Source organism: Lepidochelys kempii, chromosome 1, assembly GCF_965140285.1.
Source record: "Lepidochelys kempii isolate rLepKem1 chromosome 1, rLepKem1.hap1, whole genome shotgun sequence".
Taxonomy (NCBI): Eukaryota; Metazoa; Chordata; order Testudines; family Cheloniidae; genus Lepidochelys; species Lepidochelys kempii.
The window spans coordinates 68,656,010-68,672,381 of NC_136380.1; the positions used below are offsets into that span (position 1 = coordinate 68,656,010).

Consider the following 16,372-nt stretch of genomic DNA (forward strand, 5'->3'; position numbering starts at 1 on the left):
CTTAAGTCTGCCAAAAGTAGAAAAATACATTTTTTATTCTTTTATAGTAAATAAAATCATACATGAATGTCTGTCCTGGTGAGTCTTAAATTCACCTCTTATCCATAAAGATCCAGTCTTAGGATAAGTGGAGGTGATGAGTACCAAATCCTGATAACTGGGGAGGAGCAGGGGGCTTTGTAACCCTAATAATGAGGTGTGGGTGGATATGAAATTCATCTCAACATGAATTTGGTATTCCAGTCCATTCTTTGGACTAGCAGCTGCTATCCATCCACTATGCATTAAACACTGATCCTGTGGCTCTTCCACGCTAACTGGAGCCAGCAAAAGTGCTTCCTCAATATGGTTACTTCTTCCATGGTTCTTAAGTGACACTGAAGCTCTGGCAAACTAAAGTCTTAAGTCTGGTAGGATTTCTCTGTATCTGATCTCTCCTTATGCTTTACATTCATTTTTACTAAATTGGGGAGCATAACAAGAGGGTATAATGATAGTTTCAGCAGCCCCCAAAACATAAGACTAATTCCTGTGTTGAATGAAAAACATTCCATGCCCTACTGTTCATAAACAGGTCAGTGTCAGAGTTCTAATTAATTAACTTTATTTTTTTTTTGCAGGAAATAAGAAGGCAGCTTAAACAAGGAAATAAAATGCACCAGAACACTGGTTTCATTTAACTGACTCATTTATAAAGAAAAATAGAGTATTTGGAAGAGAGGTATTAGTCACTGAGCACATTCTGATTAGTAGGAACTTGAAATAAATGACCAAATGTCCTAACAGTAGCTTTCAAGTTGATAGTTTAAGTAGCATGTTTTTTTCATGGTGATGTGCAATTAATAAATATGTTAGTGAACATGTAACAGTGTACAATGACTTGTGTCAAAATGGAGATGCAATTATGTGTGAGATTCCTCCTGTGCCAGCAAATGAGATTGTACTGCTAAATGAGTTTGTTGAAAACCAATTGTAGAGGTCTCTGCCATTAGGCGTTCTTTATATTATTGCAATATTATGTTTACTCAAGCAAAAGTAGTGAAAAATTACTTTGGTAGCTACTTATAAAATAAGAAGCTGTTATCCTATGTGCACAATTGCAACATTGTATTCATAGAACTTTTGTACATTGATTTTATACAATCATCCAAACAAGTTTAACAGCAATGAAATATCAGTCATACATAAAATACATTTCTTGCATAGATGTAAGCTTCTGTTCGTGTTACCATTTAGCTAACGCATAAACTATTCAGCATTCTTTGGTGTTCTTATTTAAAGTGAATAAAAACATGGCTATGAGAAATTTACATAGTATACATTTTCCTCCATAAGCATTTAATATGATACAATAATGAACTTCCTTAGGTGCTAAAAATTACACTGCAGGTGATGTGTAGAAATAAAATAGAAAAATATACAGGTTGATTCTGTAGCTATTTATTAGTCCTAGATGATGACCAAACATAATGGTTTAAAACTATTTAAAATGTACTGTGTGTTGTGGAGAAAAGTTCTCATAACATTGTGTTCAGAAGTCTGGACACTAAAATAATTGTTTCTTGGGGTAATTCAGCATCTGTCTGAATTACCAGACTGTCAGTAGGTAGAAATGCATACAAGCCTGCTTATAGTTATGCATAAACCATGGGCTCAAATTCATAGGCAAAGCATTACACATTTGTATTTTAGATATAAAGTATGTGAAGTTTGGAATACAGAAGTGCGTAAGTGTCACTCATGCAAAATTAATGTGTATTTTAAAAATGTAGCAGCTTATTATAGCTTGTCTTTAGTGATTGCTTAATCAGTTTTCTAGGATTAATTTACAATGCTCGTAATCTTGCCAGCAAAGCCTCTACTTCAGGAACAACATCTCCTTTGGAAGCAGAGCCAACAAGCTCCATTTCCTTTTCTCTGTTGCTTTCTCCAATGTAGGTCTCCTTTCTTCCAACAGCCTTGCTCCTTGCTGTAGAGGAATTAGCTTCCATGTCATAATTAAGCTCCTTGGTGATTGGAGTCCTTGTGAAGTTGAAATTGATATTGTGGTTTGAATGTGACTTTTCTAGGTGTGCTTTCTGGTTCTCTGTAGAAGAGAAGAAAATAAAAGCTTCATCTCATTGTTAAACAAAGACTGTTACTCTAGTTACGTTTTTCAATACAGAAAGCCTTCAAAATAGACAAAGTTGGAGTAATTTTACATGTAGAAGGAATAGTATTGTTGGCATGAGGATGAACAGTTAAGAATTAAAAGATGGCATAAAATGAAAATCATTACCTCTGAAAACGCTATTTCTAGACAATGTGGCTCAAGGGAAGCAATATGGAAGTAAGTAAACCATATTTATCAAACTAGCTTCCATTTTCACAAAGCCAGGGCCAGATCCTGCCAGGTGCTGAGCACCCTTGATTGACACTGAAATAATTTGGAATGAAGAACACAAGTGCCTTACAGGAATGGGCCTTCAGGTGAGAAGAGAAAGACACAGAAAGGTGTTTGACATTTTTAACCCATGCTAGACTATATTTTTGTGTGTGCAGTGTTGTTGTTGTAGCTGTATTGGCCCCAGGTTATGAGACAAGGTGGGTGAGGCAATATCTTTTATTGGACCAAATTCTGCTGGTGAAAGAGACAAGCCTTCAAGCATCACAGAGCTCTTCTTCAGGTCCGACAAAGGTACTCAGAGTGTCACAGTTAAATACAAGCTGGAATAGATCATTAAGCATGAGAGAAGTTCACACGTTGCAGGAAATCATTCAAACTGAAGCAGGCAATTAACACCACTGCAGTCACAGGTCCAAGGAGTGTTAGTGGGTTACAGATTGTTATAATGAGACATCAAACCAATCTCTATTAAGTCCGTGATTATTTGTGTCTATCAGAGTTATAAAATTAAGCTCCCAGGTGCGCCTTTTGAAGGTGTTGTGCTGATTTCCTTTGAAGTTGACGATTGAGAGGTCAGATACGGAATGATCATTTTGTACTATTTATGGGTACTTTGTATTGTGTAGCCCTGGGTACAATTGGCTCCCCAATATGCCTACCTCTTCGTGGGCCACCTCAAGGAAGAATTTCTTGAAATATACAACACTAAACTGATGATACACCTGCGATATGCTGATTATATTTTCATCCTCTGGACTTCCTCAGAGATTTTCACTGCAACTTCAACAACCACCATCCATTCATCAAACTCTCTCAAGAACACTCCCACATCCGCATCGACTTCCTGGACACGAGGATAAAAATTCACCAACAGAACCCTACAGACAATTATATACAGGAAATCCATGGATCACCACTCTTACCTTCACAGATAGAGCAAATACCTCAGACACACCAAGAAATCTTATCTACAGTGAGGCACTCAGTTACTACAGGACAAGGGTGGACAAACTTTTTGGCCTGAGGGTCACATTGGGGTTCTGAAACTGTATGGAGGGCCACGTAGGGAAGGCTGTGCCTTCCCAAACTGCCTGGCCCCCACCCTCTGACTGCCCCCCTTCATACCCCCCCACCCAACCAACCCCCCGTGCTCCTTGTCCCCTGACCACCCCCTCCCAGGACCCCCCCACCCCTGACTACCCTCTCCCAGGACCCCACACCCTATCCAACCCTCCCTGCTCCCCTGACTGCCCCGACCCCATCCACAGGCCCTTCAGGACTCTCACACCTATCCAATCCCCCCTATTCCTCGTCCCCTGACCATCCCACCTCAGAACCTCCACCCCATCCAACTGCTCCCTGTCCCCTGACTGCCCCCCACGACCTTCTTCCCCTTATCCAATCCCCTCTCCCCCTGCCCCCTTACCATGCCGCTCAGAACAGCAGGACTGGCAGCCGAGCTGCCCAGCTGGAGCCAGCCACGCCGCTGTGCTTCCCGGCAGGAGCTCACAGCACCACCACCCAGAGCGCTGGCTGTGGGGGAGGGGGGACAGCAGGGGAGGGGCCAGGGGCTAGCCTCCCCAGCTGGGCACTCAAGGGCCAGGCAGGACGGTCCCACAGGTGGATGTGGCCGGTGGGCCATAGTTTGCCCATCTCTGCTATAGAAAGCCCTCTGAGGAGAAAGTCCAGGATACATGCCTTAACATACCTAAAACTGTCTTCACTAAATAAGGACACTCCATCCGCGAAGCAGATTTGCCAGCAGAACTGGCTTTGATACAGAAAACCCACACACACCTTGTTATCACCTAGCACCCCACACTGGAACCCATACAGGGTATAATCATAGAATTATAACCCATACTTGATGGGGACCACATCTGAAAGAAATCTTTCCTGAATCCCCTCTTCTGGCATTCAAAGAACCCTCCCAACATTGCTAAACTCGTCATCAGAAACTAGCTCCTCACAGACCAGGACCCATCAACTCAAAGCAACACCAGACCCCGCCATAAACATAAGATGCAAAACCTGCAGCCATACATACACTGCTACAGTGATCAGTATCCTCCACAGCACCCATTTCAAGATGAATGGGTCCTACTCATGCCTGTCACAACATGTGGTGTACCTCATTCAGTGCATCAAATACCCCAACAACAAGTATGTGGGGGAAATCAGACTATCACTACGCTCTCCAGTGAACTCATACATGAAAATGATGAAAGACAAAAACACCCTATCACTTGTGGGGGAACACGCTTGACAAAATGATCATTCCACATCTAATCTCTCAGTCCTCATACTCAAAGGAAACCCACAAAACACCTTCAAAAGGTGAGCCTTGGAGCTTAAATTCATAACTCTTCCAGACATTAGAAATCATTGACTCAATGGAGAGACTAGGTTTATTTCTCATTACAACAATCTGTAACCCACCAACTCTCCTTTGACCTATGACTGCTGAAGTGTTAATTGCTCACTTCATTTTGAATGGTTTCCTGCAACTTGTCTCTTTATGTTTAACAATCTGTTCCACCTTGTACTTATCTGTGACACTCTGATTACCTTTCTGAGACCTGAAGAAGTGATCAGTGGAACTCAAAAGCTTGTCTTTTTTATCAGCCGAAGTTGGTCCAATAAAAGATATTACATCACCCACCTAGTGTCTTTTGTTTGTAGAATTTAGAATTTGTCAGGCAGATTTTTAAAACTTTAAATAAATCAAAATTGTATTGTAATTTAATCATCCAAGATAATCTACTTTCTTTCCTTTCTGGTCTCTTTGTGGCTATATTCAACTAAGTGACAGCGAGCTTGACTTATCTCACCAGCTGTGAGTTGCACTGGCTGATGAATAAATGGCTCTGCCTGATTGACTTTCTGAAAGAAGACTAGACAAATTTCTTTCTTTCTTTTTTTTTTTTTTTTAAAGCAAGTGACTCTCATCTACCAGCCTTTTGAGTGATCCCTCTCATAGATCTTATACTTTTTAAAAACAAGCATACTCAATATTCATGTAACCTTGAACAAGGCTTGAAAATGGCTTCAACAAACTTGACATGACATTTAAAGTTTTTTGGTTATTCGCTGAAAGATGTTCTATCATCCCAATAGTAATGACTCTGGAGCACAGGCAGTCACTCATGACAGTGTGTTTTATGTGAGTGCTGAAAATTCCTACCGAAAACAGCTTGTACATTCCAAGGCAGCTGCTGAAGATATTTACTGCATTGTCATTCCCTGACCAGGGGCTCACAGTGATGGATGAGTATTTTACACACTATCTTGGACAATCTCAACAAATTTTATTAGTATGATCACCTTTTGGCTGTTGGAAGAAAATAAATACCCTCCTTTCTCCTTCTATATCAGATGGACAATTGTTACTTAAAATTTAACAGAGCTTCAATTTTCACTTAGCTGAACGGTTAAGCTCTATTTTATATATACTGTATGTTGGAAATAACACAATAATCCACGTGACTATAGTTGTACACATTGAGACTCCCTGTAACACATAAGGCCAAAAGAAAAGAGCTTTCAGCAAGTGAGACCATGCATACACACACATTATATACAATTTAAAATAATTGTAGTATGTTTATATATATTTCTCCATTTAATATTTTTTACTTAATAATTGTATTATAATGAATCTGCACACACCACTGGGGGCTTTAAGATCCTGTAGGACTACATTGTCTATATCAATATACAGAGTGCCCCTAACCTTTGCTGCTGTCCATATTCTGATGGTCAAAAAGATGATTGGGGGAGGGGGAAGAGAAGGAACCCGTAATTTTCTGAAACTTCATCTTTTTTTTCTTTCTTTTTCTTTTAAGAGAATTTAGGGCTTGATATATGCTGGCCTGTGAATACTAAAGAATGAAGTTGGAATTTTCAAAAGAGCCTACATGTGTTAGGCACTCCTTTGAAAACTGCAGCTTGCGGTCTGATTTTCTCAGCTAAAGGTATTGAAAGAACTGTTGTGATATAAATCTTGACGTGTGCTTCAAGCTGACCTGGAGGGGCCACCTACTACAGATAAATAAGCATAGTAAACATGTGAACTCTGACCTTGGTCTCTTACAATGCTGCAAACAAAGGACCTTTAAAAAAAATGAGGCCCTGTTTCAGTGACAGATTTAAGCATAACTTTAAGTCCCATTGACTTCTCCAGAGAACGAACTGTCTGTAATGATCAGATACAAAACAACAGTGGTAGAGCTGAAAATGCTTGTCTCACCCAGATTTAAAGGCTTCTGATAAGTCTCATAGATACTCTTCAATAAGAGAGTGAACCAACTCTAGGAAGTTCAAAGATGGCTCGAGAAGGTATGTCCTGGGCTGGGGAGCTAAGTGGAAGATATGCTGAACTTTCCAAAGCTGGAGAATGGTATATTTGAAAGACCTATGTCTGTCATCCTTTAATACAATCGTTCAGATCCACAAAGGGACTTAGGTATCTAAAACTCAGATTTAGGTGCCACTGTGATTCACAAACCCCCACTAAGCTGCCACCTAACCATAGGTGCCTAAACTCACTAATTTTTGCTGTAAAAGTCCCCTAGGGGCCTACGTTTCTGCATCTGGCATGCATACTGCTCCCTCATGTGCACTGCATCCTCCTCTCCCCCTCCTGCCCTGCCATTTTGCGTCAAGGGGGAGTGCATCACTGCCATTCTTATCAGAAATAGCTTAGATGCCTGACTTCAGATGTCTGTGGATCTCAAGCAGGGATAGGCACCTCCCTCTTGCTTGGACTTAGTTGCCTAACTCCCTAAGAGGGACAGGGTTTAGGACAGACTTGTCTTGTTGGCATCTGCTGTTGGCCAGGTTAGGTGACTCCCTGCCTAGTATGCTGGCTTTTGTGGATCCCATTCTCAGTTGCCTCTCTCTCCCTGTGCATTGTATAGGGATCTTAGATATCTAACCAAGGGTTTGTGGATTACATTGGATAGCGAGGTGCCTAAAAGTTAGGTGTTGCAACGCTGAATGTGGGACCCCCGAAGTCCCTCTATGAACCTGGGCCTAAGATCGTATAACAAATCTAGATTATTTTGGACGTTAGGTTTGAAACGTTGAAAGCCAACTATGGATTTTAATTCCATGAATTACATCAATTTTAATTAAACGTGCAGCTAAATCTACTAGTTGTCTTTTATAATCTGAAAATGGAAGTTAATCTGATTTGTGTGGTTATATTTCCTACTCTGCTTTGAAAATCTCAGCCTAGCTAGGTCCTGAGTTTATAGTTTGCCATCTCTGCATCACACTACCTAACATGCTTCTGCAGTTTCAAAGGTTTATAATATTCTTCCCTTCCTGTCTTAAACTATGTTATATGGATATTTCTTAGATAATCTATTCACACTCTAGCCACTTTTGTCAATATTTAGCAGTTACAATGCACAACTTCCTCGGTTTAATCAAGCTCCTCCCAACCAGTCACAGCAAGACAGAAAAAAAGACATGGAAAAATATTTTCCCTTCCTCCAATGCCAAATAATTAGGGTTTGCACAATGCCTTAAAGTTCGGCGGATTCTGTCTACATTAGATGAAGTGGTTGGAGTGAGTTCCAGAATCAAAGGGACTCATAGAGATCATCCCATCAATAGTCCTTATTTTACAGTAAGGGAGCTCCAGCCCTAGTATCATTTGTGGCATGAGGAAAGAGGTGATCTCAGGTAGGTACGTTCCAGGCCATTTACAGCTTTTATAATAGGTCAAAAACAATGCCTTCAATTGTATCTAGATACCAATAGGCAGCCACTGAAGATCATAGAGCAAACAATTTTGTTAAATTTCAGTTAAGGTTGCTAAGCAGCTTTAGAGAGAAGGCATACCATTAATCACATCTGTTTAAACAATTCTGATACTACCCTTATCACTTCATTCAAACAGAAACAATAGCCAACCCAACCAACCTTAACTCTGCTCCTAGAATTGTGTTACTTTTTAAGGGCCCACTCCAAACTTCCACTGAAAATAATAGCATTTCCCCTTTGGTTTTAATGGGTGTTGCCCAGGCCTTTTAAATAAAGTTTGGATAATAGAGTGTGTATGTGTTTTATTTGCTCAGCAGTGTCAAATTTGATGGTTATTACACAAGTAGTTCCTGTTTAATATAATGGCCCTATTTTAATGATGGGTGTAAGTTATGTTTATATATTTAGCTTTAGCTCTAATGTTTTGTCTAATTACGTATATATAGAATTATATATACTGTATATAAGTATATACAGAAACCCCAGCTAACAGAATGGCTGCTGCTGTACACCACACCTGAGACCAGGCTGCGTGTATGCACAGACACTTTAATACAGTGCCAGGCTGCTTCATGTGAAAAAGCTCTGCACACTCTAATGAAAGCATGAGAGTCAGTTTAAAACTCTCTTTGCTGTGTATGCAAAGATTTTCCCAGAGCAGAAATTTTTGTTTTGCTAAGCCCCTCAGACTTTCTTTGCTGTCAGGCTCCAACTGGTCCTTATTTCCCAACAGCAGTTCAGTGCCTGGCTCCAGCCGCAGGCTTTCTATTGTAAGCTCCTTTTTACCTATTTCTCCTGCTTCCTCCAAACTTGATTATTTGCAAACCAGCCCCACTCCAGTGCTCAATTCCAGCTCTATCCTCTTCCATGCCCTGTCTCTACCCAATCTCATCCCTCTGTCAGTGCCAGTACTAGCCCACTGTGGCCCTATCCAGGAATATCCTCCCCTCCCCCAATTCTAAAACAGCCAAGTTCTTATAATAAAAAGCAAATGGGGGCCCCCCCTGAGATGCTTGGGGCCCTAAGCAATTGCTTAATTTGCTGATGCCTAGAGCCAGCTCTGCCCTCTGCTAACATCTGCAAATGAAGAGCCCTGGTCTCTTGGACTGTTAGGAGGTTTGACATCTGCCAAAGTTCCCTATGCTTGAGCGTGGAAAATGTCTGTCTGTGAACTTGGAGTTGTGGAATACTTGCTATGCTGACAACATGTAGGTTGATAAATCAAGGGAGACAGGGAATAATTTAAAAAAAGCGTAATTTTTGATGTCCTAGTATTTTAAATCTTTTAATCATAAATTTTCAAACAAATCTCCAGAAAAATTCGACTCCTATTTTTAAGCATACCAAGTGTAAATAAATTGGTCAACTAATGAACAGTTAGAAAGGGAATAAACAGAGAATGTACAGTGGATATATAGACTCAGCTTGAACTATGACACCTACACAATCCCACAGCATCTCACAGAATCACTGTTCACTTTGTTGGGCTGTGGTATTTCTACCAGCCGCCGAGTATAAATATCAGATGTTTGCTCCTGTTGCTCCATTGTGGTGGAATTCTTTACATCATAGGAGTCACACTGGTGCCTCATTCTATTTCAAGTCAAAGCTTTAAAAGTCATTTTGCAGGTATTACGAGGGGGAGAGGGAAACTCCTGTTCCTTTTTAATTAAAAATTCAAAAGCCTCATTTGTTACCCTACCAAATCTTTTCATTTTAAAATTACAATGGGAATTTTATTCTGCTAAGATGACACCCTCAGGATCCTCTTTACTGCTGCACACAATGCTTCAAAGGTGCCACATGCATTGTTGCCTATAGGGCTCATTCACCCCAAGATGATCTCTGCCAGCTGCTGTAGCAGCTCCCCGAATCATCAAGTTTACTGGTAATATCCAGGAAATATGCACTCATCCTAGAGGCACTGGAATGGCTAGTGCCTGATTTGTAATGCCACTGCAACTGACAAAGCAGTTCCTGGGAATGGATTAAAAACTCAGAAGTTGCCATCTGCTGTGTTTTAGCAAAGAATCAGGACCCTACTGCAATTTATAGGTAATAAAGGAGCGTAATTTATCACCTTAAAAAAACAATGTTGAGACCATATAAATCTATTTAGCTATTTGTAATTGCTAGCTGGCTAGTACTGTTGGGCATCAAACTACTGACCATAAGTTTGAACTCTTCTGTGCTACTTACTATTATGCTGGACTTCAGGAGAAGGAGGCCTTTAGCCCCCTCCTGTCTACTGGCAAAATGATTGCAATCCTTTTAGAAATGGCATCCTAGACGGAGGCTACGGACAACTTGTCCTCTCCCCACAATACCGGATCAATTCTTACATTTACTAAGGCCAAGTCTACACTTAGAAGCTTACAGCGGCACAGTTGTACTGATACAACTGTGCCACCATGAGAGTGCTCATGTATCCGAGTTATGCTGATGGGAGAGAGCTCTCCCATCGTACAATAAAACCTGCCCAATGAGCATCTCCCGCCGACATAGCACTGTGCACATGAGCGCTTTTGCTGGGAAAATTTATGTCGCTCAAGGATGTGTTTTTTCATACCCTTGAGCGACAAAAATTTGGCCGACATAAATGCTAGTGTAGACATGCACTAAGCTACCTTCCCTCTTTGTCAGAGGCTCGCAGTGCCTCCACATCTAACTGCCAGCTCCACCAATGAAGGCTGCAAAATCTCTCGTTGAAAGACCAAGACCTTTTCACTATCTTTTTAAACTGGAAAACTCCAACTAATAGTATTTGAGGCAATACTGCTTCAAACTTTTTGTTTCAGTATTGCTACTTTTATCTGTTTTGGACAGCTTTTCACAGATTAAAGCATATAAAACGAAGCAGTACTTAGAAAATTCAATGTACAACAGAATAAATGACAATACAGAGCACAGCCTTTTTAAACTACATTTCTCCACTAACAGACTTCGCCTAGTCTATGTCAGACCAGTAACTCTTGAAAATGCAAAAATTCTCTTTGTTAATTTGGCAGTGGCACATCTCTGTAAATATTTGCAAAAGATATATATACTCAGTTCAAAATTACTCTTCCTAGGCTGAAAAGCATTCTCTCGCTCCCTGGAATTTAAGCACAACTCTTTAAAAAATGACAGAAGAGCAACAGAAGCCTACCCCTGGAAAGGCTCTTCCGCAAGAACTCTTGTGATGAAGACACTTTATTTCTTTGGAGTGTAGCCTTTGTTCGTCAACTCCAGGAATATGCTACAACCCTTTCACTCATCAGCAAGACCAAAAATCAGAAAAATGCCCTCAAAAATTAGACATGTTAAATTTTAAATGTGCAGGAAGAAGCCAACAATACCAATGGACACAGTTAGAAATTCTTAAGCTATTTTTAAATTGGGAGGTAGTCCTCTGGGCGACAGACTGAAGTTGGTTTCGGATGTTTCGTCAGCTCAAGGAACGCCAACCATAATGAAGGGTTGTCAATAACAGACAACGCAGCAATCGCTGAAGTATTAAATGCCTTTTTTTGTTTCAGTTTTCACCAAAAAGTTAGCAGTGATTGGACAGCTAACATAGTAAACATCAGTGTAAATGGGGCAGGATCTGAGGCTAAAATAGGAAAAGAACAAATTAAGAATTACTTAGGCCTTGTCTACACTGCCACTTTACAGCACCGCAACTTTCGTGGGTGTGAAAAAACAGCTCCCTGTGCGCTGCAAGTTTCAGCGCTGTAAAGTGGCAGTGTAGACAGTGCACCAGCTACTCCCCTGGTGGAGGTGTTTTTTTATAGCGCTGGGAAAGCTCTCTCCCAGGGCTGGTGCTGCAATTACACAGCCACGTTCAAGCGCTGCCGAGGCAGCGCTTTAACGTTGCTAGTGAAGACATGCCCTTAGACAAGTTAGATGTCTTCAACTGGGCAGGGACTGATGAAATACATCCTATAATACTTAAGGAACTGTCTGAAGAGATCTCTGAGCCATTAGTGATGATCTCTGAGAACTTGTGGAGAACAGGAAAAATATCCCTAGGATTGGAAAAGGGCAACTATAGTACCTATCTATAAAAAGAGGAATAAGGACAGGTGACAGAATTATAGACCAGGCAGTTTAACTTTGGTACCAGGAAAGATAACGGAGCAAACAATCAATTTGTAAACATAGAAGAAAATAAAGGTGATAAGTAAAGTCAATATGGATATGTCAAGAACAAATCATGTCAAACCAACCTAACATGTCTTTAACAGGGTAACAAGACTTGTGGATAGAGGAGAAGCAGTAGATGAGATATATATCGACTTTAGTAAAGTTCTCGATACTGTGTCCCATGATCTTCTCATGAACAGATCAGAGAAATATAGTCTAGAGATGAACCTACAATAAGATGTGTGCACAACTGCCTGGAAAACTATACTCAGAGAGTAGTTATCAATGGTTCACAATCGAGCTGGAGGGGGAGGGACATATCGAGTGGGGTCCCTCAGGGATCTGTCTTGGGTCCAGTTCTATTCAATATCTTCATAAACTATTTGGATAATGGCACAGAGAGTACAATTATAAAGTTTGTAGACAACACCCTGGTGGGAGGGGTTGCAAGCGCTTTGAAAGACAGGATTACAATTCAAAATGATCTTGACAAACTGGAGAAATGGTCTGAAATAAATAGGATGAAATTCAAGGACAAATGCAAAATACTACATTTAGGAAGGAATAATCAACTGCACAAATACAAAATGGGAAATGACTGCCTAGGAAGGAGTACTTCAGAAAAGGATCTTGGGATTAGAGTGGATCACAAACTAAATATGAGTCAACAGTGTAATACTGTTGCTAAAAAAGTGAACATCGTTCTGGAATGTATTAGCAGAGTGTTGTAAGCAAGACACAAGAAGTTATTCTTCCACTCTACACAGCACTGATAAGACCTCAACTGGAGTACTCTGTCCAGTTCTGGGCGCCACACTTTGGGAATGATGTGGAAAAATTGGAGAAATTCCAGAAGAGAGCAGCAAAAATGACTGACAGTCTATAAAAAATAACCTATGAGAAAAGATTTTAAAAATTAGGCTTGTTTAATTTGGAGAAGAGAAGAGGGGGGATTTGATAACAGTTTTCAAGTCTGTAAAAGGTTGTTATAAAGAGAAGAGTGATAAATTGTTTTCCTTAATCAGTCTGGTTACAGGAAATAAGGCAAATGTTATGAATTTATAGCTAAAGCTACCAAAAGCCATGGGTGATACACTGTTAATCCTAATGATTTTGACTTTACTGCTGTTGTATTGTTCCACACATTGCTCTTGGACATATCCCAAAGGCTTCATAGACACAAATCTTTTAAAGCACATATTACCCAGCCTCTCCCATATCCTGAGGAGCTAAGCATGCGGATGAAGAACACAAGCAGAATTGAAGTGATATCGGTTAGTAGATGGAGGGAGAGATGAGGGAAAGCATTTAGAGGTTTTAGTAGAACTCATGCCTACTCTTTCAGTGAAAGGCATATGTTCATCGATCATCAAGATAGTGTGCAATGTGGCAGTTGTGTAAGACTTGGCTCCCTATTTGGATGCCAATGTCAGAGGAGAGGCAAAAAATACCTTTTTCCACCTTCATGTGGATAGGAAAAATCTACCAGCTCCTTTTTGACAAAGAGCTGTTGAAAGTGTATTGTCTCTCACTTCAAGGCTGGACACTGCATTGCTCTGTACCTGGGGCTGACAGTGGATGCCGAAAGGAAAGTGGTTTACAGTACAACAGCCTAACTGGAACAGGCAAGCAAGAGCATCTCAGAACAGTGCTCTGCATTCTACATTGATTCTCCATTAAATATTCGATCCTACAGGAGTTTACAATACACTCATGACTTCCTTCCTTCAGAGTATATGCAAGACTTCTCTTTACATATACCTTCTGACAGGACAAGCAGTGACATTGTGACAAACCCTATTTCACCTGCATCTGAAAAAATTCAAGTGAAAACAACCAGCACCGACCAAGACTAAATAGATATGGCTAAGCCTCCAACTATTGTTATTCTGCCAAGAACTGGCCCAGATCAATCTCCCATACTCTACTTCCCTTGACATGGACAGTATATAGACCCAAATCCTCCTTTCCTTCATTCATGTAACCCCCCACCTCACCCCCTCCAAACACAGCTTGTTTAGTAACAGGATGGCTAGAGTTGTAAAATACACTATACGCTATTTTGTAATTAAAAAGAGAGCCAGAAGAAACCCGCTGCATTACTGACTCACCATAGCTACTAGGAGGGAGTGAGTTGATCAGCAGGATAAACCAAGAAAAAGCAACCGGACAGATGTTGTTCCCCTTTAAAGACATAAGAAAAAATAATCCCGAACCAATGTTGCTTCAGTTGTTCTCACACATTTATTTAACTGACAGGGTTTATGATATGAAACTCTTAGCACAATGGAAAGACCAACAAAACTGAGACTCAATCCTGTAGTTCTTAATTAGGTAAAACTCCCATTGTCTTCAAAATTCAATCTATTAATGTTTAGTTTTCCCACATCTGAATTTTCTGAGCACTGCTGTTCATCAAAATAAGTTATTAAAGAATTGTTACGAGATCATCTGATTTGTCTAGAGATTCTTATATTTTTGCTACTGAAATACATGTTACTGAACTGACTTCCAGAGAGTTTTGTCTGAGTAAGGACTTTGGGATAATTTCTTTGTTTTATAAACATAGAATGTGAACACTTAATTTTTAGTCTTTCAAACAAACAAATCTCTGGTGTAAAAAACAAATTCAAAATTATCTTCAGATCACCTAAGGCAATCCAGCTAGTATTATCCAGACACAAGTCTTCCTAAATTATTTTGATGAACAGCAGAGCTCAGGAAATTCAGTTAATGGAAAATTGTGCTTAATATCTTTCCTCCGTTTAAATGGTGATCTAGCATGGAACAGCACACAATGATATACATATAGGCTATGAAGGGATACTTATTTTCTCCGAATGAGAAAAAGTATAAAGTGCGTGAATGAGAAGAAACACTAATACTGGGGACTTGCTATGAATGTCGTGGAGCAAATTTATGCTTGATTCTTTGGAGATTTTTAAACCCCTCCTACTCCTGGAATATAGGACAATTAATACTGAATACAAATGACTTCAAGATTTACTGAAGTAGAGGTATGATTTTTTTAACCACTGACAAATAGCTAACATTTTAAAAAAATGTTTAAATAGATTTATTATATTGCAACAGAATGCCCACTTTCTTGATACTCAAGACACTTGATTTTTTATGTAAATATTTTTATACTGTTTGTACACAAATTACTTTTGATTAAAAAAATAAAGCAAAAAATGTGTGAGAGAGACTAATACAACAGCATTGTATGCTTACATGATCATAGTTTTCAGTGTGGGACATGATAAAATTATAATTGAAAGAAAAGAAATGTAGCTGTAATCTTATTACATTTCCCTAATTGAATCTCTGATTTACACAGGGCAAATACTACAGTGGCCGAAGGGAATATTTCCTAAATTATTGTCTTTCAGCTCCACATATTGCACCATGTTACCGAGAGTCTATACCTAACTACTGATGGCAAAAAACTGTTGTTAAACAGAGATGTGCCTTCTATGGAGACGGTCCAATACTCTGACATTACTAACTGAAATCACTCAAGTACAGCTTTCCAATCCTGAGTATAGCAGAGTGATAGTAAACAGCAAAAATATGCAGCTTGTAGAATCAGGACTATTCATTATGGAGTAGGTCTTGTTTATTGCTCTGTGCATTGCTCTCTTAATATCCAGAAGTAGTTTTTAGAAGTAATCAGAAAAATTGCAATAGCCAGAGACCTTGTGTATTGCATCATAGCTCTCATAAAGTACAAGATATCTCTCCTCCCTCTATAGCACAGCAGAAGACACTTAATATACTTTAGTGTCACTTTTTATTAGTTTAATAGCTTTTCCAACAATGTTTTTGATTGACAAAGTCAGGATAAGAAAATGTTCCTGAATTGCAAAAAAAGTGCTGTGGGCTGCTAACAACTTATTTCATTTCTACTCTGTAGCCATGGCCTTAACACCTGATGAACTGTCAACTGCACTTAGATGACGCCACCATACATTTGAAATGTAATTTCTTGCACCTTAAGGCTTTACAATGGATGCTCAACAACCTTACTAATCAAAAACAGATGACACCACCAGAATTAATGAGGCACTCAATTGCATTACTGAAGAG

The 16,372-nt window shown here is 39.7% G+C and overlaps 1 protein-coding gene across 1 annotated transcript in view; it reads right to left on the bottom strand.

Moving 5' to 3' along the window:
* Positions 1 to 1,226: 1,226 nt before the first annotated feature.
* DIAPH3 (diaphanous related formin 3) overlaps positions 1,227 to 16,372 on the bottom strand; it is a 504,443-nt gene continuing 489,297 nt past the window's right edge. The window contains exon 28 of the mRNA XM_073325081.2: positions 1,227 to 2,086. Within this exon, the coding sequence (XP_073181182.2) occupies positions 1,827 to 2,086 (260 nt within the window). The 3' untranslated portion in view covers positions 1,227 to 1,826. The remainder of the gene's footprint in view (positions 2,087 to 16,372) is intronic.